At 43.3% G+C, this 26,859-nt stretch overlaps 1 protein-coding gene across 1 annotated transcript; it reads right to left on the bottom strand.

Annotated features, from left to right (window-relative positions):
• Positions 1-26,859, bottom strand: LOC307249884 (constitutive coactivator of PPAR-gamma-like protein 1 homolog). Its single transcript, XM_080026772.1, has 17 exons — positions 26,092-26,859; positions 22,804-23,050; positions 21,723-21,805; positions 20,122-20,250; positions 19,433-19,523; positions 17,078-17,166; positions 16,484-16,707; positions 13,935-14,028; positions 13,637-13,855; positions 12,415-12,586; positions 10,649-10,898; positions 10,147-10,261; positions 8,066-8,275; positions 6,492-6,690; positions 5,995-6,124; positions 5,788-5,884; positions 1-1,883 (listed from the first exon to the last, which is right to left on the bottom strand). Exons 1-17 carry the CDS (start codon positions 26,563-26,565, stop codon positions 1,581-1,583), a joined length of 3,126 nt encoding a protein of 1,041 aa, XP_079882898.1. The 5' UTR covers positions 26,566-26,859; the 3' UTR covers positions 1-1,580.

The raw sequence follows: 26,859 nt of genomic DNA, 5'->3' as shown, positions 1-26,859 counted from the left end.
TTGTACTAAAATAATATAGTTTTATTAAGCATTGTATCCAAGTTTAGCCTTTAGATACACCACTCCACAATCCATCAACATTCAATCAAAACCCATCAGCAGTTCATTCTTTATGGAATCCATGAGTTAGGAAGGAATTCTCATCCACTTACACAGAAGGTAACCTATATTCAGCTCTTGCAAAGGGGGGGGGGGGGGGTGTTCTCTGATCACTAATGTAAAATGACAAAGTGAATTGAGTTGAAGTGTTAAAGGACCATTCTGGTGTAGGAGTAGCACAACCGTAAAAACAACTTTAAAGAAAATCTGGCGGCTAAAAGTCTTAAAGGTGCACCATGTAACTTTGGGTGTGTCAGAGAGGTGAACATTTTCTTAAGTTATATTCTCATAAACAACTGAATAAACAACCTTTCCTCACAGGAAAAATTGGATCCCTGGAACACTGTTTGAAGTTAGAAAAGCTTCCTAAAAAGTTAGTTTCACTGTTTACAGCAGCAGGGCCCACAGTTTGGTTTTACAAACTTATTCTAGTCTTAGAATTGGTTCCAGGTGCTTCAAAATACAGTTTGTTTTGATTTATGATTTTATAATGATTAAATTATGCATAGTGCACCTTTAACTGGGAGGTGGGGCACATTGCTTTCAGCTATAGAAGGGGGTGATTTAGATCACAGCTTTTTATATACGATTTTATCAGATATGTGATTAATGCAGGAAACAGCAACAAAGAACAATGTAGTGTGGATATACTATTTCAAAAGAGGCTAGATAACTTGTTTTTTTAATGAATTAAATGCAACAGAGGTCAATATCACAAACAAATCTTGTATTAATAGTTAACTAACACCTTTTATGGGGCCATCGCCGATACTTGCTGTTTCTTTCTTTGGGAAAATGACCGCGGTGCTTATAAAAATGGACGAAAAAGGACTACATGCATAATAACTAACACTCACCTGTTTGAACTGTGAACCATGCAGAAGGGTTTTTTTTGTTGTTGAAGTTGTACGATTCAAGAAAAACCAATGTTGAGAGTTTTAACCAGCTCTTTTGTGTCTGACTTGGTAGAACCACATTATGAACTGTTCCAGCCAACTGACTGAAAACTACATAGATCTCATCAGAACCAATGGTGCTTAAATATTAACCAAAGTGGTGGCCAAGACTGGTGTGTCACATTTTGCATTGTTCTCACTATATTCAATAAGCTAGATCCTGTGACAAAAAAGAAAGAAAGATAACCCTTAGCGTGGCAAATACATGGCGTCAACTACTGGAAGATCAACCATCTATGAGAAGTCAAATCTGGTAAAATTAAAAGTATAATTGTCAAACATGTCGAAACCTTAGTGACGAGGGAGTGAACGACTCCTGAAACTAGCAGTGCGTCTTACCGTATATCTCTATACTGTATATGTGTTTTACTGAGAGAGAGATCCAAATTTCAACTCCATTTCTTTGTCTGAGAGGATTATTTAACTGTAGAATACTATACTACATTTTCCACACATCCTGACCCTGATTCAAACTTTCATCTTTCACCCTCTCTACAAAATATATATATATATATATATATTTTTTTACTCTTCTGATTTTAAGATGGCCTCTAGACCTTCATCTCTATGGCCACCGCTGTCTAGGTGTAGTGCATTTGGATTAGGATTGCAGGTCTTGGAGTGGCTGCTGAAGGCACTGTCTGGTTGAATGGAGGCCCTGGGTTCCTGTGCTTCTCCGTTCATCTCACCGGGCTCCCTCTCCTCCACGCCATTCTCCGTGGTTACGGTGATGATGTCACGGCAGGATTTCCTCTCCTCCGCCGGCGCGAGCTTCTTCTTCTCCATCACTCCTTCATGTCCAGGCGTCGGAGCGGGCTTATGAGCAGGCTGGTGACACAAGCAGACATACAAGATTGTCTTTTTTTTTTTTTTTTTTTTAAGATTATTTTTGGGGGTGTGCCGTAGCTCAGTGGGTAAGGCCCCGCAGCAGACCCGGGCTCGAATCCTGCCCGGGTCAGTTCTCTGCATGTCCTCTCCTCTTTGCCCCATTTCAACTTTGTCTCTACACTCTGTCTAATAAAGCAAAAATGCCCAAAAAGTAATCTTAAAAAAATATATATAGGGGAGAGTGGCCTAAGTTGTGCAACTTTTCACTCAAAGTGACTTTAAAGTAAGGCCTTGACAGTAAAGTCGCCAACTCAAATATTTACATATATTTCAGGGTGTTGTGCATCCCTGGCAATAAAAACTTTGGATCTGGAATAAACTGTTGAAGAAATGTAGCTTTCGGAAAAAAAGTTGTCTTGTTGCACAACTTGCCCCCGGTGTGGTGTAAGTTGTGCGGTTGGAGAGAATACCATGGGGTAAATTGTACCATTGCTATATATCTCATAAACTGTAATGCAAGACAAATCCATTAGACAATCACTTATTTAAGGTGTATTTAAAGTAAATAGTTGACAAAGATTGAAGGACAATTTTCTTAAACAAGGCCTAGCAGATCTAATGGTTTTACCTGCAAAGCTCACAATGACAAAGTCACCATCATCATCTTTCTGGCCATCTGAACTCTCATCAGTGGTGTCGTTAAGTGGAATTGAGATGTCACTCTCTTCTGAGCTACTGTAGACAATCACTTTCTTTTGGTGACCAGCGTATACAGCCATGCCACTGGCACAACTCTCAGAAATGTACTTTGCACTAGTTGCTCCGTGCTTGTGGAACCAACTGCCACCTGACAAATGTGATTCCCTCTACATTTCTGCCTTTAAATCAAGGCTCAAAACCCATATGAACACCCTGGTGTTTCCTCCCCATTAACTATCTTACCTCTGCACTACTATCTGTGTTTATGTGGATGTATGGGCTTTAAGTCTTTTATTTTGGTTATTGTTATTTTACCTTCATTGTTTACCTACTGAATGCACTATGTACAGCACTTTGGACAGTGCAAACTGTCATAAATGTGCTTTTATATTATATTACTTACTTATTGGGGCACAAATCACCCCAATCCCAGAAATTTGGATAATAAGCATGATGCAGCAATTTAGGGCTGACATCGTGCTAACTGTATAGACTCTAAATGTAGCATACCAAAGCACTAAAACATGTGTCAAATGTTTTCAAACTTGTCTATAAGTGCTTAGGCCACTCTCCCCTATATTATTTTTGGGGATTTTCAATGTTTTTTTTATAGCGCAGAGAGACAGAGATGAAATGGGGCAGGGGGGGGGGGGGAATGACACGAGAGAACGGACCACGGGCCGGACTCAAAACCTGGTCCACTGTGAGGTGGACTGAGTCTCATGGCGGGGGGCACTCTGACCACTGCACCACGAGCACCCCCCAAAGACAGGTTAAGGCTCAACGGAGTTACACTGCAACATTGACCATGTTTACATACACAGCGTATTCTGATTAAGGTCCATAGTCTGGTTAAGAAAAATATTCCAAATCAAGTGTTTCCATGGTCAGCAGTGAGGATATATTCCTATTGACAAGTCAATCAGCACATTGTGAATAAACTAGCGTTCACTAGTAGTGGTAGAAGCGGCGGGACGTCAGACTTCGGCCTGTTCTTTTCCGACAATTATTCCCGTCCTGCATTGTTCTGACAGACATAAATGACACCTCTTCTTTGGAGGAGGTTTACACAATGGTTTACACATGCTAGTTTAAAAGCAGTAAACCAGCAGCATATGCTGAAAAATGCAGCGAAAACTCTGGTGGGAATATTTAGTACGATAGTGTGAGTAAGGTGTACATGCATGTTTACATGACGATGTAAACAGCAATCATGCGTCCTGATGACAAAGAAAAAGACTGGAGAGCAAGTTGGAAGCTAATGATATTCAAATGTTTGGAGATGTACCTGTACATATGATACATTATATGATAGTTCTACATCCCAAACAGAGACATGTAAGGGCCTCTTTCTGGTCTTTGAGGAATTTAAATTCTTACTAGAGTGCCCTGACCCACGTGTCCTTTGAACAAATCCATTAAAAATTGAAATTACATTCTGGGAAGCGTTCCAAACATTGTAAACTTAACGTTACACTGTAATGGTCTGCAAAGCATTGAGCTGGATATTCATATTTTTATCCATGCAGAGAATATAAGGTATAGCCTGGAAATCCAGACCCTGATATCTTGAACGATAGAGGGTCTGGCCACGATCAATAGTAATTTCCAACTCAAGGGGCGGCTCCTACTCGTGCATTTCAAATGCCACTGCACGCAGTTGGATAGCACTACAACCAATCAGAGCGATGCACAAGGTGACGTAAGCCCCTTTCGTTTAGCGAACAGCTGTTAAACTGTTAAATTAAACGTTTGCCGTTGTCGGTCGGCAAAACAGAACATTCCACTTACTTGCTAATGAAAGATTTGAGTGCCGTCTTCCAAATCGTTAAGGGTCGAGGCCAAAGCAGTCTCAAACACACAACATATCCGCAGCCATCTTTGATGTTTACTATCACGGCTTCGACGTCGCATGCACGTCACTGTCGTCATCCGGTTACGTCCTCCCCAGAGTACCATACAAAGGGCTCTGGCGCGCCCATATTAGATAGAACCAATTGAAACCATAGCCAGATTTCTGGTCTTCTTGATAAAGCTTCAACGGAGCGTGTCCAGACCAACACGCGCAGCAAATTTAATTTGCCAGCGCCTAGTGGCAGGTCTGGGAATGCCAGGCTATATAAGGGAGGTAGTGCGGGTCTGATAATCATTTTGGTTTCATGATTGGAATTTTAAAATAATTGAGTCTCATCTGACACGAGAGTAATCTCATTAACAACTTCAAATCCGCTTGTTCACTGAATTTGCTGATGTATTGAAATGGCTTTGTTTCATTTGAGTATAGAGTGTCCGTTTAGCTGTCTATTTAGCATAAACAGGTGCATGGCGTGATAAGCTGTCACTCACAACACTGTTTTTAACCGAGACGCAGAAACAACTAAAGAACATCTGATGTTGATCCAATGCTGGATGTTGATTCTTCAGTCCTGTGCTCCAACATTTTCCCTCTGAAGGCTGAGTTTACATCTTGATATTCACGAGGACGGACCTATTAAAAGCTCACTGTTTTGTGTGTGTGTGTGTGTGTGTGTGTGTGTGTGTGTGTGTGTGTGTGTGTGTGTGGGTGTGTGTGTGTGTGGGTGTGTGTGTGTGTGTGTGTCGCGCAGGACTAGTCGGTTAAACGTTTAAACATCCGCTGCCTCACTAGTCGGCACAAGAAATACTAGTCGGTTAGTACAACCCCGATTCCGAAAAAGTTGGGACGTTATGTAAAATGTGAATAAAACAGAATGTGATAATGCTGTAATCCTTTTCGCCGTGTATTCTAAAGTAACAGTACGAACACATCGTATGTGTTTAAAATGATGAACATAATTATTTTTGTAAATATACACACATTTTAAATGTTGTACCTGCAACATGTTTCAACTAAGTTGGGACAGTGGCATGTTTACAATTTGTCATATTTTCTTATGATGTTTATTGAATTATTAAAAATCTTCATGAATAATAGGGCAAAGATAGATGATGTACAGTTAAGGCCAAAGGTTAAAGATTTTAAATGTTTTTTTATTTCATGTCTTTCATCTGCTACAGAGGCTGAGAAGAAAAAATATTTAGTAAACGTTGACATTCTGTGCAGTTCCTCAGAAAAACCTGGTCTTAGGCCTTAATGGGTTAACATGTGCAACTCCCAATCTGTGTGTAATGAACTAAACTGCATGTACAGATCCTTGTGAGTGCATTGTGATCTCTATGTGCTCACCAGATAGGCACCCTGACTCTTGAAGACTCGAGTGTGGAACCTTCCTCCTCGACCAAACGTCCTGATGACGGGCGTGGAGATCACACCTCTGGGACGACTGCAGAGGACGGAGAAAAGGTCCACAGTGGTTTTACAATACAGCACATGTTAAAAAACTGAAATATAATAGAGAGTACAGAAGACATTTAGTTTCCATTCTATACTTACCCTCTGTTATGTCCTCCAACAGACACCACCTGTATGGGGAAGCCTCCTCTCCCTCGGCCGCGTCGGGCTCCAGCCCACTGACCCACCACGGTGCCAGCTATCTCCAGCTTCCCACCCTGAGACGAGATACCTGATAAACACACAGTGGGCTTTATCAGTGGATTTTAAAGGTCACCTGTCATGCAAAATGTTCCTTTCCATGGTCAACTATGGGTCTGTGTGACTAGAGACTCCCACAGTATGAGAAAAAACATAACCTCTTTTTCTGTACCTCAACCTTTCTGAAAACGCATGTACAAAAACCCCAGTCAGATTCATCTCCCCTTATGACGTCATAAGTGGAGAAGCGACGGCCCCTCATAACCAACTTAACTAAGCACTACCTCTACCTGTGTTAAGTACACCCTTAGTTACCCCAGGTTCAAACCAGCAGTTAGGGCAATCAGAGTATACTGAGCTTTTTGGAAGGCAAAGAGACAGGCTGTGGATGTTCTCACCATGCATGCCCCTGCCTCTGGCCAGGGGAGGCATCATCTGGGGAGGGGGGTAGAAGCAGCCAGCGTGGGGGTAGAAAGGCAGAGCGTGAGGAGGGGGGAGTGGAGGAGGGAGGAAGGGCGGAGGGTGAGGTGGCCGGCTGACGTTGAGCCCTTCCAGGATGCTCTGACGCATCTTCTCCACCCTGGCAACCAGCTCCACCTGAACAGAGAGAGAAGCAGTTGAACACAAACCAATCATTGTGTTCATTTAAAGGGACAGTGTGTAATATTGCAGTATTTTAGTGGCATCTAGAGTCAGAGTTCAGTTTTCTGAGAGAAAAAAGAAGAAGAAGAGGAATAATTGGCCATGGAATGTTTTTCCTGAAGACCTTTTGTGCTTATTTACTTGATTGCGAGTGGGAACATTATTTTAATTTACTGCTATTGATTCAAATTAAAAGTGCAGTTGACAAATGAGCAGCTGGGTGTTTAATCAAAATGTAATTATTGTATTGTCAGGGTTTAATTGTCTCTCCGAGGCCTTCAAATCCACAGGAAACTCAAAATCAGGAATAAGTGGCCTGATGGGTGTTAATTATGTTCATCGTCTTGCCATTAACTCTTTATCTAAACGTCACTATCTTTACGTCAGACGCTGGCTTGCTTCTTTTAGCCCATTAGAGCTGACAGGAGGCAACTCCTCCAGTGTCGGACAGTGCAGGACACGTTACAGATGGAGGATTTTCAAAATAAAAGAGGATGTTGGCAAGGTGTGAATTTCTGTAACCTGTTGGAAGTTTTGTGGAGTTCAAAGATTCAAATTAAAAAGGTGTCGGCGATTCTGGAGACAGCTTGTTGTGAAAATCACTTTTTGTGCCAAAATCAGTAAATATGTCTTTGCGATCGGCTACTTGTCAGTATTGTGTGTGCGATGAAAAAATAATAAAATAAAAAGTCAACACACAGCCTAGGCTCTGTAAACGGGCATGTTGCTAGCTTCTTTGTTTACATACGCTTTGTTTACCGGAGGCAGCATGGCCGACACGGATGAAAAAATTAGAGCAGACCCTTCCAAATATAAAGCCGAATATATAACAATGTGCATCGTATCCCAACGTATCGTGACATGTCATATCGTTACCCATGTATTGCGACACATATTATATCGTTAAAGAGGACCTATTATGCTATTTTTCAGTCTAACTTTGGTACTGCAGTTTAGCCTCTCTGCAAAAACGCTCTCTCCCTCTGCACTCTGTTTGAACCTGGCCAATCAGAGAAGGCATAGCAACAGGCACGCCCCCTACTTTCACGTTACACTAAGCGGACTGCAGTGTGAGCGTGGGCAGATTTGAACAGCACCCCAGACAGTAAGCAGGGAATTTGTCTAAAATGCATCTATGTCATTATCTGACACTTTGGTATCATTTAGCATGACTGTATAACATTATAATAGCATTTATAGGTCAGAAAAGAATAAAAAGCACAATAGGTGCTCTTCAAGTCCTTGCCAATACCCAGCCCCGTATTAGAATAACAAGCTAACGAGTGAACTTGAGTGGGACGGTGTCTAGTGCTGGTGTGGATGAAGCTACCTGACCATCACAGAGGTCAATGAGCTGGGCCTTCTCCCTGTTGGCCCTGATCAGTTTACTCTGGAGCAGTTTGCCGTCAAAGTACATCCAGGGACAGCAGTGCTCCCAGGGCACAGGCTGTCCACACGCATCGTTAGCAAACAGAGCCATGTCCACTCCGCTCATGAAGAGAGCGGCCAGCTGCACTCCCCGAGGGTCCAGGTTGTCTATCTGGAGGAGGGAATCAACAAGACTTAGAAAAAATGTCCAAACACACAGACAAAATAAAAAGGGACTGCATTAGGGCTGCACAATATATCCAAAATGTATTCACGCTGTGCATGTCAATGTACAGTAATTGGCCAATCAGATAAAAACCTACTAGCAAATTATGTAAAGGAATTGTTGGAATGGAAGTAATACATTTTTCCCCAGTGTATAAGTTACTTACTAGCAAGGGTCTATATTGAGAGGGAAGTGTATATTAAGTATTTGCTTAATTATCGCAAGTGATTTCGTCCTCGCTGATATTCAACAATGTTATCGCATATCACAAGTTCTCCTGATACTGTGCAGCCCTAGACATGGCAGGCTCCTGTAACAGCCCCACTGAGCATTCAGATGAATGAAGTGCAAAGCAAAGCACAGAGCAAAGCGTAAAGCAGCCCCATTCACTCCCCTGCTTCCAATATACAGCAGTTACAACCATCTAATCCAGCCAACACAGAGAGAAGCCAGCAGACACAACCCTACACGTTCTTGGCACAGCGGAGAGGGAGCAGACAGGCTGACAAGAGCTACACACAGACAGACACAAGGACCAAAGCACACAGGATGGTTTAAAAAAAGGCCAATTGAGAGGAGAGCTCCATAGTCGATAAACCATCCACACATGAGGCGGGAACCCCCCCCCTCAGAGTCACTCAAAGGTCTACACAAATACAGCTTTTTTTTTTATAGTGCGAAGCTGCGGCTTCAGGTACAACCTGCTCTGCAAACAGTAGTATTGTCGAGCAGGTTGCTTTGTCTGCACAATATGAGGAGTGTCCGGAGAAAGTGAACAACATGGAATATAGCAGGGTGTTTGAGCCAAATCTCTCATCAAATCAAAAGCCTCTTTTCCACCAAACATCCCAGGAACAGCAGAAATGGTGAAACTACAGTGTGAATGTTGCTGGTATGAAGTCCATATGGAGGGACACCAGATTATATCTCTATCTAGTTTTTGCAGAGAGACATGTATGTCTGGCTAGGGGGCAAAAAAAGGCTAGACAGGTGTTTTCGATTTTTTGGTGTTGATTTCTTAGGATCCCCCATTAGCAACACACCGGAGTGAGAGCTAATCTTCCTGGGGTTGGAAACATACATTTTCCATGGTGGAGCTGAAGATTGCTAGTAGCATAGCAGATTTTTAAACATGGCGGGTGAAATGTGATTAGCCATTAAGAGATCTTCATCACTGCAGCCCCGCCCACCAACCATTTCCTGAACCATTTTAAGGACTTCACCAGAGCAAGGACTTTTCTGAGGGGAAAAACGGGGGTAAATCAATTACCCAGGAACTAGATTTTGACCCTGGTTCTTACAGCGGAAACACACTTGCCCTGCGTTCCAAATCCCATACTTTTTCTTTTTACTACACTACATACTAAAGTACAGAAGAGTTGTAGGGCCACAGGAGAGAAAAAAAAATCAGATAAGGAAGATTTTTTTTTTCATTATATTGAGAAATGTCGAGAATAAAGACGAATACTCCAAAATGCTATTGGAGTTAGTGGGGGCATTTATGTATTTTCAGCATACTACAATTGACATGCATGTATTGGGACATCCTAAATCTTTTTGTGGCATACTAAATAGTAGGGAAGTATGGTGATTGGAACGCAGAGTTCCCCCAAACCGTTTGTAGTTCCTGGGCAACGTTCCTGCGGTGGAAAAGCTGCTTTAAGGGACATCCAGATAAGTTAGACACATACAGGCTATGTACTGTTTGTGGTTGACAGGATGGCAGATTTTAGGTCCGGGCATTCGTGACGTGCGTGTGTGTGTGCGTGCGTTTTTTCTCCGACACTCCTCATATGATTACCGCTAATCAAAATCACCTTCAGTTCCTGCAGCTGGTCAGGCTCATAAAGTTTAGGAGAAAGTGCTTGGGCTAGGAAAGCGTCAAGTTCGTTACGACGCAAAACTCTTACTCCTGGCCATTGTAACATAAACCTGAAGCGAGACAAAGAAGGTTAACACAGTGTTACAAATACTGGGAAACTGAATCAACTTGTCTGCCAGAAATGAAATCCTCACTCCCCTCACTTCACTAGCCTAGACAGTGACATGTACAGTACATGCTTTACGTGTGTGTGTGTGTGTGTGTGTGTGTGTGTGTGTGTGTGTGTGTGTGTGTGTGTGTGAGTGAGAGTGAGAGTGAGAGTGAGAGTGAGAGTGAGAGTGAGAGTGTGAGTGAGTGAGTGAGTGAGTGAGTGAGTGAGTGAGTGAGTGAGTGAGTGAGTGAGTGAGTGAGTGAGTGAGTGAGTGAGTGAGTGAGTGAGTGAGTGAGTGAGTGAGTGAGTGTGTGTGTGTTAAAAAAATATAGCAGTCTATACTCACCGCAGCACACAGCAGAGCACGGTGAGAGTTGTGGGCACGTTGGCAGGGTTGAGCATGGCGGGGGTGTCGGAGCGCATGCAGGCCAGGAACGCCCTCATCCGCCGGTTCTTGTCCTCGGCCGCCTTGCCCAACCAGAGCTTCTTCAGGCTGGGACAGGTCCACTCCCTGAAGGCCAGAGCCGACACCAGCTCCGGAGTGTGGGGAGACTTTCCCTTGTAGGCGGCCCACTCTTTGACTACGACATGTGTATCTGGAAGGGAACAATGTATGAGAGGAAGAAACCAGGGCTTGTCCAAATGTTTTTCTTTTTCAACAAAAGTCATATCTTGAAAGTAGGCTACTGATAAAGTGCTCAAAACAGCCTGTCCTAAGCCATATAGGTGAGATTTGGAATGGATATGGTTTGTTTAGAAATATTTTTTGTTGTAAAAGAATACAAAAAAACCTTTAAGACAGATTGTTGTATCATTAAAAAAAATTCTTATAAAAATGAGTGCTGTCAAACGATTAAAATATTTAATCGCGATTAATCGCATTAATGTCATAGTTAACTCGCGATTAATCGCATTTTTATTTATTCTAGCCTGAATGTCCATTGACTTCTTTTTGTCCCATTATTTTTTCTCATTTTAATGCTCTTATCACACCCATTCTAATTATGATAAATTTAAGAAGAAATACACTGAATTACAATGATGTCTACACCATTGTAATTCAGTGTATTTGTATGTATCAGCTGAGCTAGGAAGTGCTAGGTTCCGGTTTCTGCTTCAAAATAAAAGTCAGAATCGACTTGACGTTTAGCCGTTTTGCCAGTTAAATGATTTTAATGTGAAATTACGCTGTAGGACATGTTCCGTTTGAATTGACAGTAACTTAAATGCGAGCCATATGTATTGTTTGTGGTGTTTCAGTTGTTCTAACATTACTAGTTGATGCAACAGCATGAGAAAAAACCACAACGTTTGCTAGACCATAAAGAGCATTAATCGCGCGGTAAAAAAATTGACGCTGTTAAAATGGTTTTGCGTTAACGCCGTTAATAACGCGTTAAGCTGACAGCACTAATAAAAATAAACAAAACGTTGTAAAGGATGACCGTTTTGTAGAAAAAAATTAAAAAGTAATGTGACTTAGGGGAAACAGTGCGTTTCCATGACACAACTAGATTGGATTAAGACATATACCGAACTTGCCACTCGAACGGACCGCGTCACTTGTCTGAGTATACATGGCCTTTCAAATATTTGATAAATGGCCAGAGCATTGCTGACTCCGCTATGCTAGGTGGCGCTGTAGCCCTTTCAACAAGTGGTTATAGAGCCACGTCCGGTTCCTTTCCGGCAACAACACTACTATTTATTATGTCGTCTCTGTCCACTTCCTTGTGAAATCCCCGACAGGGAACTCTCGAGCAAGCGCAGAATGCAAACTCCGATATGCGATCCTGTATACATGCAGGTAGAATGCCCACTATGAACGAGTTATCTAGGTGTTCTTATCCGACTTCGCTTGTACGTTAATGTGCCGATTCGTGTGCGAAGTAGATCGGATAAAGGTGTTTACATGCATTTCACAAGTCCTGTTGAAGTCTTGTTCCTTTATTTACCCGATTATGAGTCTGCATGTAACCGCACTGACTGACTGTAGTAACCTGTATCAAACCCAAGGCTTTTAGGACAACATTTCTTACTCAGAGACGCTTGATAAATAGAAGAGCAAGAGAGCTCAGCATGGGGTGAGACAGGGTGACACACAGGACTCACATTCAGGGAGGCAGTTCCTCCTCATGGCCAGTCTCTCAGCCTTCTTCCTGGCCTCGGCCAGACTGAAGAGCACCCCGTAAACATACTGACGGATGGGCCGGAACAGCTGCACCGCTGAAGGCAGGTCTTTGTTAGCGTCGTCTTCAATGGTGACGGATAGCTTAATCTCTCCCTGCAAAGACACACTGATACCTTCAGGTTCAGGTTACTTTATTTGTACCCGTAGGTTAACTTGTTTTGCAGTTTAATAGTGAGCTTCCGTAACACAGTTTAAGACATCACATACACACAAACACAAATGGGACAGTTACATAGGTAAAACAATTAAAGTGCTTCAGTGCTAATCCAAATGTGGACACTTCAAACTGACCAACATAATTCAGATATAGTAAAAACCGATAAATTGATCTAAAAATCAATAAATGAATAAATAACAAATACAAAATTAATGTTGTGCAAATTTAGAAGTTTCTACCTCAGTGCTGAACAATGCCACAAACGACTAACAATGTACTTCACAAGACATGCAAGTATACGTGAGATGTATTTTCCTCTTCTTTTGGTTTCACATTAACTCAACTCAAATATAAGACACTGCAAGCAGCTTTAAAGATCGCCTTTAAAGGGCAATTTCCATGGTTAAAACATTAATATGGGTGCCCAGTGTGACTAGAGACTTCCAAAGTATGAGACGTAGAAAACTACCCTCTCTCTCTCTCCACCTTCTCTCCCCCTCATTACCAACCTAACTTAGCATTACCTCCGCCTGTGACAAGCCTGAATCAAACTGGCAGTAAGAAATAAACCGGCATTTAAAGTAAGGGCCAATCAGAGCATATTGGCCTTTTTGGAAGGCGGGGCTTAAAGAGAGACAGGCTCTAAAAAAAGTAGAGACATATGGCAACGGCACTGTGAGAAATATAAACGTTTTTTTTGGGACACTACGCCATGAAAACAGGTTCTAATAGGAAACCAAATCACACATTTGAACCTTAACAACGTTACCTTTTTTTCTCTTTCTTTTTACTTTTTTTTGTGGCATTTTCATTCTTTTATTAGACAGTTTGGAGAGACAGAGATACAATGGGGCAGAGAGGGGAATGACATGCATTAAGACAACCACGGGCCGGATTCGAAACCTATGACCACCCACCCCCCCCATAACGTGTTACATTTAACACCAATCAATGAGAATCAGTGTAGGTGAGTGTGCCCCGCTGACCTTGGTGAGAGTGTGGTAGATGTAGGGGTACATGAGGCCCTTCTTGTGTCTGTGCTCAGCCACCCGCAGCACCTCTGGGGCCACGGCGGGGAGAGGTGGGATGGTGATGTCCATGTGGTTCCTGGTGGGCATGGAGAGCAGGGAGGGGATGAGGCTGTGGAGACATGCAGCCTGTGGCCCTGCGATGGCAGCAGCAGCAGGGCTCACACACAGCTCAGCCTGGGAACAGACAGGTGGACAGTGCTAACACTTTAGTTACCTGCTGAAATGTCTAACGTGCTTCACGTCTTTCACTCACTTTTGTTTGGTCCCCCAGGTCTCCCTCTGGTGTGTTTTCAGAATGTGGAGCATGTCCGTTTTTCTCCCATCCTCCCTTTTGGTCACTAACATGACTAAAGCAGAGGAAAGGGAAACGGTTGGCAATCAACTTTGGCTGACAGCGTACCATATAAAAAACATTATGCTCAAAATGATTACCCGTCTGTCACACATTTCAAATATTCTATGTTGTTACATAATTTGGCTTTTCTCCCACAGGTGGAAAACTTGGCTGTGAGGTAATGCAGTGAGTGAGCAGACAAATGTGATATCCAACAAGCAGTTTTTTATTACCCAGACAGAGGAATCTGGATATTGGTAATCTAACACAACCATATAATGTGATTGGGAGTGGAGCTACCCCTGCATGTATACAGTCAAACAGACCGTAACTGGCCTAGGCGCTCTACATAACAGAGTATTCAGCCTCCTGGGAGAAGATGGGAGGGGTGCTGGAGAAGACCACACTCACACTAGGGCCGTTTGCCTGTTCCGTGCTGCAGGAAGATTCAGCACGATTCCCCCCCTCCCCACTCCCCCCACTGGCCCGTGGTCACACTGCTCGTGGCCTGGGCACGATTGCACCTTGCCTACGTCACCGTGCGCGTTTAGGATTTGGAGCGTAGTCTACTTGTAGGCTATACGACTGTTTGTGAATATTTTCATCCGGCCAAATTTGCATCATATATTCCACTTCCACATTAGAGCAACGAGAATCCTTAAGCTATTGTTTTTTTTTAAATGTTGCCTTGACGTAATAGGTCGCGGTGGACAGTCTCATATTTGTGCAGCACGCTCTTTATTATTAATATAACTGCCCGTCATCAGACCGTACCGGATGGTTTTATACCATCGATCGCTCCATCAAATCCAAGTCAGAACTTCTTGTATGGGCAGAGATAGTTTTTTTAAGTGTCTTTATAAAGTTTCTTGTTAAACCTTAGTGTAGGCTACTGTTTCCTTATCACCGGGCCGCGGTGTGTTGTTTTGGGTGCGTCTCCACCGCCATGCGTAAAGGCAGTATTATGACAGCTGACGGGAGGAAAAAGAAAAAAATCATCTGACGAACGTGAGTAAACACGAAAACCTTTTTGCTTTGCTTTCTGCGCTCACCTATTTAGCTCTCTCCCTCTTTTATTAGCCCACACCTAGGCCTACACACACGTTAATTCTCACACATTTTATGTAGCTACAAGTCCAAGTGGTGGGCAATTCTGGTGCCGACTAGTAAGGCAGCGGACGTTAACGGACTATGCATCCTTAATAAATTCACGTCAGGAACGCCACCTGTGCGCTTGCTTGTGCGCGTGTCATCTCATTAGCATCTGTACTTTGGCCACGGCACACCTCTCCCAGGTGTGCCGTGGCCAAGGGGCTGTTCCGTGCTGGAATACAGTTGGCGTGGTCACACTAGCCAAACGTTCTAGACTTTAGTATGCTAATGAGCTTTGGCACGGGGCCGCGGCCCTAGTGTGAGTGGCCCCTCACTGACTCCACAGGCCTACTGTGCTACTTCAACGCTAACGTTGGCAATGAGGAGGAAACCTGGAGGGGCATGTCCTCCCTGCTCTGAAAACCAGTGGTGGGTTGTTGTTGGACTTATGTGCTAGTCATGGATTGTCCATTAAAAACACCATGTTCGAACACAAATTTGCACACAAGTTCAAGTGGCACCGGAGCACCTTGGGCCAAAGGTCAATGATCCACTTTGTTGTCATCACAGCAGGGTCAAACCATTGGGCAACGAGGGAGGGAAAGAGGGACGAAAGCAACGTCAGGGACACTGAGCTTTGACCAGTCTGCATGTCCTCCAAGAGGCAGGCCTGGTCTTGGCAGCTCCTCAGTGGCAAGGCGCCAGGAGTGAAAAGGGGGGGATGTAGCTCAGCTGGTAGAGTGGTCGACCCACAACTGTAAAGTCGATGGTTCGATCCCCCGTCTCACCGCCACATGTCCCTGGGCAAGACACTGAACCCTAAATTGCTCACGAGAGTTAGCTTGCACCCTGCGTGGTAGCTGCAGCTATCGGTGTATGAATGTATGTTCAAGTAGTAAGTCGCTTTGGATAAAAGCGTCCACTAAATGACATGTAGTGTAATGTATGTAATGAAAGAGATCCATTGGAAAACCCTGGTCAAGCTGGGAAATGACAGCCCTGAACCAGTGTTGTTAGTGGAGCCCTGTCCAAGTCCAAGAACTTGGACAGGTAGTGAGGAGCTAGCAGCAACAGCTTACACTTTTACCACAATTAAGTTTCGCTCAGAAGCAACAATCATTCATCGTGATAATTATCGATAGCCCCAATTTTTTGTGTAATAACATTCTCAGCCATATCCCCCAGCCCTACATACAAAATATGGTGAAATTGTCATAAAGCAGGTTGTATGGACTGATATAGTGTGGAAAAAGAATATTCTTCCCTTTTTTACACATGTGCCCCCTGACACAGAAAATGAAAAGGACCAGCAGGAACAGCTCTATCACTCAAGAGATTCTCCAGTCAACAGAGAACCAGCGTTGCCCTTAACTCACTTGGCGGTTGTGCCTGAACTCTCTTCATTTTCCGAGGAGGAGGATGCGGAGGAGGCATTGAAGAAAGCAGCCTCTGTGTGGCTGTTAGGGCTGCAGGCGGCCTGGCCCGGGGTAATGGGAGAGGACCTCTCGTACAGCGGTGTGTGCTTCCCTTCAGGAGGAATGTTGCTGAAGCTGTCGGGCTCCGGGAGGCCTCTCTCCACCAGAGGCTCTGGGTACGAACACTGGACCAAAAGACAGGGAAGAGAAAAAGTAAATGGTAATGGACTTGACTTATATAGCGCTTTTTAGCTGATTTTCTCAGCCCCAAAGCGCTTTACATTTCTTACCACATTCACCCATTCATGCACACACTCATACACCGATGGCAGTAGCTGCCATGCAAGGCGCCCTCTGAACCATCGGGAGCTATGTGGGGTTCAGTGTCTTGCCCAGGGACACTTCGCTATGTAGGCAAGGTAGGCGGGGGAATCAAACCTCCGACCCTGAACGGACTATCTACCTACCCACTTCGCCACTGCCGCCCCCAACATGTCATTCTCAAATTCAGCAGTTCCCCGTTGAGTAACTACGCAGTGTGTTTCCCAGTCTTACCCCAGGTGGAACAGGCAGCGGCACCTGTGGAATGTTGAGCACTTTTGGAGATGGCACTGCAGCAGGCACTCCCATGTGTTTTGGTCTAACTGTGAAACAGATGCAGAAAAAACATTTCAGAATCTACACAGTAAAGAAGCAGGCTACACACTAGGTCATGGTGGTGTGTTTCTGGGGATTGTTATTATCATTTCTTTCTTGACTTGTAGTGACTTAAAGGTGTAGTCAGTGATTCTGGAGAATGCTTGTCGTTAGGATCCGCTACCATGTGTACGTACCGTGTGTGGGCTGAAACAAATATAGTGTTAATACACAGCCTACGATCTGTGAACAGGTATTTTAAAAAAGGATATGTGAAGAAAGGGGCCCACTGTAGCTAGCAACATGGTGGAGATAGTGCTAGGTTAGGGTTGGTAATGAGGGGGTGTGGCTTCCACACTTATGTCGTCATAAGGGGAGAGAACTCTGCCTGGGGTTTTTTGTAAACGTGTTTTCAGAAAGGTGGGGGTGGAAAAAAAGAGAGCATTTTGCCCACTAGATGACCTTTAATGCACTTAAAGGTGCCACGAGGAACTTTTAAATCTTAAATCTGTTCTGAAACAGTCTCCTTTTCCCTCTGATGATCATAAATGACATGCAACAGCATTCAAGACCATCGGTGCAAAGAATGCTATTTTTATATAGACTTTCTTAATGTCATGGGTACGCTCACCCAGGAACTACTGCTGGCGTGGTAAAAACACTACTGCCTTTGTCCAAAGAGGGGGCAAGAACGAACACAAACTTAAAGTTCCTCGAAGCACCTTTAAACAGCCAATTGTGCATGATAATTCAGTTTGCCTTAAAGCTCCCATATTATGCACTTTTCTGTCAATTTTATATGGTCTAAGTAGCCTCTAATACTTATTTTTTTAGATGTTTGCTGAAAATCATTTAATTGTAGCAAGCCTCTATACCCTGATTTTCCTCTGGTCTCAGGATGACCTACAGTACATTGGTGTCTGCAGCCTGCGATCTGGCTGGGCCCTCCCAACGAGCCGGGCCCTCCCACCGTCTCTGCCGTGATTAAGTGATACTAGAGAGACACTGCGCCTCACGTGAATAACCGAAAAGGCTAACGCAGGCATACTTTGACATGACCTGACATGATTAAAACCAGTGAAAACATTAGCTTCAAAGTTTGATTTCTACATGAATAGCTTCCTAACCTTTGTCATGTTAAAACTGAGGCATTATTAGACTGCAATTGGAAAGCTAAGTTAGTGTAACAGGCAAAAGCGGGAGGCTACCGCGTAGCTACACGGGGGCTAACGGCTAAAAATAACACTCAGACGATTCAAAACCAGTGAAAACATTAGCTTCAAAGTTTGATTTCTACAGGAATAGCTTCCTATCCTTTGTCATTTTAAAACCGATGCATTATCAGACTGCAATGGGAAAGCTAAGTTAGTGTAATAGGAGCAAAAGCTGGATGCTGCTTCCGAAGCTACATGCTACACTAGGTAAATAACAGGCAAACAACCATTGAGGACATTCCTTTTAATTTCACCGATGGAATTACTACACAAGTAGCTTCCCAATCTTTGTCTTTAAACGCGGCATTGAATGCTGTGGTTAAGATAAATTAGTGGATCATGAGCAAAATGCTTCTGTGTTGGTTAACGCAACACTCTGCATGCCTTGCTGTACTACGGGCATCTTGTCGCTTAGAGGGAAAAACAATATGGCTGTCGCTCAAAATATTTTCCAGAGGATCTGAGCGCCGTTGACCAATAAGAAATGCGGGGAGGGGGTTATCATAGACTATTGCACGATGGAAGTTTCTGGTTACTAATGATGGGGGGGAGGTGGCTAAAAATTCTGAACGGAGTATATTGGGGGGAGGGGTGGCGGTTTTCAGAGAGGGGGAGGGTGAGAAAAGGAGATTTTTTTTGTTGATACTTTGGCAGTCTCTAGGCACACTGTGGACCCATATTTATGTTAAAAACATTAAAAAAGTGCATTTTGCATAATAAGTGACCTTTAAAGCATGTACAAAACATACATTTATCTCACCGTCATTCACACATGTGGAGAAGCACAGGTGTTACTAACCACATAAAACAAATCCTCTGATACTGATGCTTCAGTTGCCAACTCTCCCGCTGTCACAAAGCTATTGGATGACCCATCTGCAGAAGCCTTTTAGTATGAGCTTAGCAAGCATTCTAACGGCACAAACATTTTCTAAATTCAGCAAAGTCAGCCAATGACGAGCAGATCCGAGGCCCTCCAGCTACTCTACATACAGACACCACCAATAGTATTTAAAGCCCAGACCTCAAGGCCACACAGTATAATAAGACAGGAACCCACCGAACTGTGGAGGGAAGTGGGGGGGTGTGCTGGCCACCGAGTAGTATTCCACGGCCTTCTTGAAGCGGAGGACTTTGTCATCAGTGCACGACTAAAAGAAGAACATTGAAAAGAGATGAATACACACACAGCAGTGAGGGGGGGGGGGTGTACTATTTGTCCACAAGAGAAGCAAAACATCTCATGTTGACAATGATCTGACCTATGGACGAAGCTGCTACTTTATGTTTAGTGCCAGAGGAACATATTATAATGAGACCCATAAAATACGCTTTTTCAAACAACGTTCCAAAAACCAGCAAAAGTTCAATTGACCTCGTAGGTGCCAGTATTCATCCTTTCCCCTGTTCAGTATAAGTCTGATGCTAGCTTTTTAGCCCCCACACCGAACACCCCACAGTCAAAAAATGTATATCCACAGATTCACTGGAGTCAGATGCATCTTTTGGTATAGGCCACGCCCATTTGCTTTGATATAGATTTTTCGCAAAATCGTAAACACTGCAAAATGGACTTTTCATTTCAGCTCCCACAATTTTTGCACAATTGACACAAAACTTTGCACAGAACATCTACAGACGCACACGGGAAAAAATTATTTTCAGAATTTTAATCTTGTACGTGCTCATAAATCCAAAACTATTAATCGTATCTTATATGGTGTGGTTAACATGTTGTACTTGTCCCACCTGTGAATGACTGAAGATGTCTTTAGCGATGTCCTCCAGTTGGGTGATGTCTGGGATGTTGCGGACGTAGTCGGCCACGGCCTTGATCACAACATCACAGGGAGGGAGCACCAGCTGGTGGGCACGCACCTGAGAGACCAACACACACACAGGTCTGGACGCAGTTTGGCACATCACACACACTGATACATTGTAAATAAGAATGCAGAAATCCCCAGCATACAGCACTAACGCAGCAAATTCCATTATGTGTCACTTTATCAAGATACGTATTAGTGTTGAATGGTTCTTTTTTAAGGAAGTTGAGAATTATATGTTAACTGTGCATCTGAAAATGTTATCATATAGTGTTAATCTTCATGTTGGGAGTTCTAGTCAACCTCTTCCCCAAAAGCTTTCATCCATGTTCGTTGTTCAGTGTTTCATCTTTTAAAGCCATGATTCAACTGAGAGCTGCATGTCCCATTCAATAGGATCATTTTCACCCAAGCCCCAACCAGAGCGAGTTCTACCAGCATCCAATGTGGAAAAATTGCAGTTCACCGAGTGGCCACTAAGGGCAGGTACCAAAATAGTATTGACCCCCATGTCAAATAGGCCGTTTTCACAGCATTATTAAACCTAGTCTGTATGTTTAGGTCATATCTCCATGACAACACTGAGGGGGGTGAATTTTTTCAGGCCATGCTAGTTTTTATTCTATGAGGTTAAAAAAAAATATGAATAATTAGGGGCGCGGTATACGTCAGCTAGATGGGCATACCTCCCTCCCCCCAACTTCACATCAACGCCCTTTTTTGGTAAGAGGAAATGAGCCTGGGCTGTGTATAAACACTGGACTTTCTTTCAGTGCAAATTCGTTGATTTTGACTAATTTGACAAGAAACCTTTAAGATTTGATTGGACCAGTGACAAGCATGAGCTTCTGTGTGAATCCAGTCTGTTACACCCACACCTTCTTCACCTGTCCTATTAGATCAGGACTTTCTCTGTAGCGTCTGAGTTACTTTCCAGATCAGTCAGTTGGCAAAGCCTTAGCTTGGCAGGTGTGGTTGGCTAAATGGCAGCCTCGGCTCTCACTAATAGATTAATCATTAAAAGGCAGTTTAAATAACAGCAGCTGCAAAACACAGCGCAGCAGCTTGAAATGTGAATTTTAATAGTTTTTAGTTTGAACACAACTTTATGATTTATGAAGTATTGTAATGTATTGTGCAGCCTCTTTTTCAAATATTTAGTAGCGTCCATGTAATAAAAATGCATTTCTTAAACCGAATAACGCAACCAACAAAGTGATTATACAGCTGTTTGCAAAGGCTGTATAAGAACTCATGTGTAAATAGATCTTGTTTGTATACACTTTTGTATTTTGTGCTTTCTGGTGTGTAAGTGCATGGCAATGGTCTACTGAGAAATCCATTCATTTAGGAGGCACACCACAGTAGCTAAGCGCTCACCTGTGACAAATATCTGAGCACAGTATGTGCCGAGCCATTGTTCCACTCTGTCAGTCACTAAAAATAATCCCAGGCAGCTCACTTCTGTTACACTTGATTTTCAGGTCTTTTGATTCAGATGGAAACCATCATTAAAACCTTTACCTTCAAAGATGCTAACGGATGCTCTGGACCGAGTAAGCTCCAGTGAAAGGCCGCCAAGTCTTCATCAGGCAGTATGTGACTTCCTGTGGAAAAAAAACACAACAGCAACATGTTGAGTTAGGTTCAAGGTCCTGTACTGTCATTGTTTGTGTACTTGCATTAGGGTTGGGCAATCGGGTCTACTTTCAGAATGCCCAATCATGTTCAATAGGGATCGCCTATAGACGATCCGATCGCTTTGAGGGAGGGGCACTTTACGCAGAGGTTTTGGGGAGCTTTAAAAAAGCGGAACCTTTAAACTTTCTCCTACACTTAGTTACGTGAATAAACATTTATAAAAGTGTGTACACATGCACCACTAAATATATCCCTTCATAGTTTTCCCCCTAGGATTGATGCATCGGGGCAAAAGAAACTAGGTCGTAATTAAGGGCTTTAATTCACTTGTCAAACTACTTTTAACTGCGCTGCGCCAAGGAGACATGTCGCTCCACTAGATCAACTAAATGCAAGATCATTTTTTAAATATATAACATCTTATGACAGTAAGTTAGTAAAAGGTGCCTTCATAGGCCATCCAATCGTCTTGGGGAAAAACAATCGTTTTCCATCCCTTCAATCGCTGATTAACGATCCGATCGGAAAAACGCCTCTAACTTGCTTATAAAAAACTAACTAATGTTTCTCCCATGTGACAGTGCAAAACTGACAAACATTAGACATAGTGTGCTACATTTAGAAAATTCTATCATAATACATAAACATTTTCATTTTTTTTCCCCGCATCAGAATAAAATAAAATTACCAAACAAATGTATAATCAAAATGTGTAAAAACAATAGTCAAGTGCCACAGTTAGCCATTCTAAAGGTTTCAAAAGAGACTAGTGTGGATAAAAGTGGCTGGCGTAGTATAGATTATAGTGGGTAACAGTGCAGTTATTTTGGGGAGTGGGGGCATTATGTTGCCTGTGTTCAGAGTCCTGATGGCTTGGGGGAAGAAGCTGTTGCACAGGCTGGCCTCATCTCAGTCATCAGTTATACTTACATTCGGTCCAGTTAGAAAAAAAATCACAACAAACCTAAAAGCGATGCGAAGATGACAAAGCGGTCTGGGTTGAGGTGGAGCTGCCGGGCCACTTCAGGCATCAGGTACTGGCTGGTGGTGAGGCTCTTGCCGTTGCGGCTCAGCTTGAGGGCGTGGGCGCTGAAGTAGTACGGGAGGTTGCACAGGGCGTAGTCGGAGTCGTAGGCCAGCAGGCCGTGGAAGCCCTTCTCCCTGCATAAGGCTAGCACTTCCAGGTGGTGGTCCTCCAGGCTCTGGACGACCTGAGAAAGGGGGCCCAGACCACAATTAAGCTCCAAAGCCTCAAAAGAAACCTCTTAGTTAACCTCTCAGTATGGGGTCCGATATGGCTGCTATCTACTTACGGAGTGGACTTCGATCCACGTACCAATCCAAATTCAAAAGTTTGTTTTTAAAATGTTTTAAATAAATGAATTATGCAAGAAATTAAAGTTTTAAGAACATAGATATGTGATGATATAGCACACATTAAAATCATTTAGCAAATAAAAGGTTGATTTCTGATGCTTTTCTATATCCAAACCATTCAAAGTAGTTCAGATAAACCTTTATGCATTTTTTTAAACGTTTTTGCTGAACAATAGTGGGTCTGTGCATCTCTACGTCTAGTAGTAGTTTAAAAGAAGGATAAACCCCTTGAGACGAATCATCACTTTTAAAGGGGGCCCTTAGCACAAAAAGAACAACACACACACACACACACACACACGCGCGCGCACACGCACACACACAAAAAGCTCTCCCAAGCCTAACTACTTCGACACCAAATTATTACAAAATGATTAGCCAGGTGCAGAGGATAAGCATGGTAGGCTATAGGACTTTTACTTATTCAATAAAGGTTTGTTACTTAAGAACCATTTTTGAATAGCATCAAAGTTAGCCTGTAATGAATGCTGAATATGTTAGATGTCTGGATTGGAGAAGCAGATCACTGTATCGTCTGCGTATAATTGGATATGACAATCAGAGGATTGCAGGATTACAACGAAGGGGGGGATTTGTTTGAGCTGCTTCTAGTGAATTAGGCCTACAGAGCTGATTGGATAGGAAGACAAATAACAGGCTTCATGTTTAAAATTGTCTCCACCAATGTGTGTCAAAGGGACTTGATCTCAAAACAGCATTATACACAATGGAGGTCAAAGGTTGTAAAGTCACATGTATATATATTGTGGCAGACTTTAGTTTCCAATAATTTCTCTCATTCAACGCTTGTTTTTCTGTGATGAATGATTGGAGCAGTTCCTGGTTGTGATGTTGCTAAATAGCTCCATTTTGGTTTAATCTGACTACGGACCGTTGTTAAAATCACTCTGTCAAAGTCAGTGAATATCTCCTCACAATCTACTACCTGTCAGGACTGTGTGTATGCGCTGAAAAAAAAAAACTCCAGTGTTAATACACAACCTAGGCTCTGTTAACTGCTATGTAAACAAAGGGGACCCACCGTAGCTACTAGCTAGCAATAAGCCTAGCAAGCAATAAGCCTGTTTTAAAGGGGTTTTAAAACTGTATTCTTTGAAGCGACACAGTACAAGTGTATTGTGAGGAGATATTCACAGATTTTACATTAAGTGATTTTGACAACAAGCATTCTCCAGAATCGCTTAAACACTTTTCTCTCTGCAGCATGTGATGCGTTTGAGTTGTTTTTCCTGATCGCTGAAGTGACACATGCACTGCACTCTATTCTTATCTAATTCTGTTGATCTTGGGATCTGCTGCTGTTATATGGCTCCATGGGACTTTCCTGACTTGCTCATGTCAATGTTCCGCTTTTTTTTCAAATGCATACGGAGCTCCTTATACTTCTCTACTGTAGCGTTTCGACACAATCTAATGAGGGTATCACATCACCAGCCCTATTTAAACTATCTCAAATCTGTGCTCATGGTCACTCACAAGAAGTCAGCTTCGATTGACTTGCTGCATTACCAAAATGTATAAGTGAAGTTGCCGTATGTATACTTTTGACCCACCAGATTCAACTTTATATTCCTGGGTGGAAATTGGGTACTGAGGCCGATACCTAAAAAAACAAGATCCCATCCTGATTCCTGATCAGATTTTCTAAAGTATGTGCACCACACTGCATGGCAAACATGGGATCATGTTTATGTATCATGACAAGTCGCCGCCTGCCCTTTACTGATAATACTGACAGCAGACACACAATATTTAAATGAGTTTGAAGTGGATAGGATCCACTTCATAAAGTAATAACTGCCTGTTCACTGCACACTGCAATGAAAGGCAGCTGTGTTATATTACTGCATGCTTTCCTACTGGAGATAGTCCAATACAAGATGAGTGAATGTCTAATTTGGTGTTTCTGCATAGGTAGGTAATATATTTCGGTTTCCAACTAATGACTTGCAGTATTGAATTATTATTTTGGTCAGAAAAATTAAGAAAATAAATAGTGAAATATGGCAAATCAAACTGTCCCTGAGCTATAGGGAATGCTTTCAGTCTTTGTTTTGTCCCAAACAAACTCGGACGTGGTCACAGGAAGCTGAGAAAACCAGTTAATACTAAGTAAAAGCAATTGACAGACTGGAAAGTGAATATCTGTTTAATAATATAATAAGTAATAGTTTATTAAAAGAGCCGCCAATTAAAAAGGTGGACCGAGTCAATGATTCAGGAGAATGCTTGTTCAAAATCAGTGAATATCTCCCCCCGATCTGGTCTGCCCGTACTGTGTGTGGGCTGGAAAAAAAATACAGTTTGGCTGGCTTTCTACACTGGTAAGTAAACAAAAGGGGCACACCATAGCTAGCAACATGCCCATTTACAGAGCCTAGGCTGTGTATTAACACAGGATTTTTATTCAGCGCACACACACACACACACAGTCCGGACAGGTAGCAGCTCATCAGGAGATATTCACTCATTTTGATAAAAAGTGATTTTGACAACAGGCATTCTCCATATTTGCCGACTCCACATTATGTCAACTGGATTGTCATGCGAATGTAACATTGTTTTTTCTTCTTCCAGCTTCCTTGTATAGCCCTCTAGGACAGTGCACTGGTTGAAAAGACTAATAAAAACACCTTACCCTTTTCTTAATGACCAATACAATGTGGATTAAGTGGATTCATATTCGAATGTCCCAAAATCTGAATGAGTAGGCCTCATGCCACTGAGTGCACATCTAACTCTCCCAGAGGCACACTGGTTAACTCGGCTATTTATCATGGGTGAAGTTGGCAGTGGTGACATGGTGGGCAGCCAGCTAGCAGGCTAAACTGCCAGGCCGAGTTTGTTCACTCACCCTCACGCGGAACCTGAGCAGCGCCAGTCGGATGCAGTGGGCCATGCACACGGGAGGGAGGAACCAGACTTTGGGCGGCGGCGTGCCCTTGTTCTGGACGTGGCTGACGATCTGCTGTGCGGTCTGCCTGTCGTTCACCTGTCGCTTGACCCACTCGTGAAGTCGGCCTTTCTCCAGGGCGCCATTGAAGCACACCAGTAGCTCAATGTTGCCGTGGAAGCAGGCCCGGGAGAGGGCGGCCAGGTAGCCCAGCATGTGGTTCCACTGGCCGCCGCCGACCCAGTCCGTGTAGAAGCCTCCGTAGAGCCGGTGGAGGCAGTTTTCGGCGTCCACCAGCAGTCTCAGCGGGCTCTGAGGGGGTCTCTGTCGGCCACCTCCGACCATACTCCCCTGGGCCAACTTCTGGAGCTCCACAGGCACCACAGCGCTGGGGCAATGCTTTTCAATGTAGTCTATGAATCCTTGAACCCCCATGTTCAGTCGGTTAGAAGACACAGAAACTTAAAAGTGACTGTTAAGGGGAGAAAAACAACGAAATGAAGCCGAATGTGGTTGCAGCTAGGGCGCCTCCCCCTCCCGTGACAGTGACTGGCAACCGGTTGTTAGCTGACTGTGTGTGGATATTGCAGGAGTTGAATAATTACCAAAGAAAATTAAATAAGGCCGCTATTTGGGCATCGTCAGGTTTTTTGGTGAGTTGTTTTTTTTTGGTTCATGGCTGCCAGCTGCCATGTATCGGTTCACGGAGCCATGGCTGGAGGTTGTGTG

This window comes from Ammodytes marinus (assembly GCF_949987685.1).
Source record: "Ammodytes marinus genome assembly, chromosome: 4".
In the NCBI taxonomy this organism is placed as follows: Eukaryota; Metazoa; Chordata; class Actinopteri; order Uranoscopiformes; family Ammodytidae; genus Ammodytes; species Ammodytes marinus.
Note: the sequence above shows the minus strand (reverse complement) of the source record. Positions and strands in the feature narration are given on the sequence as shown.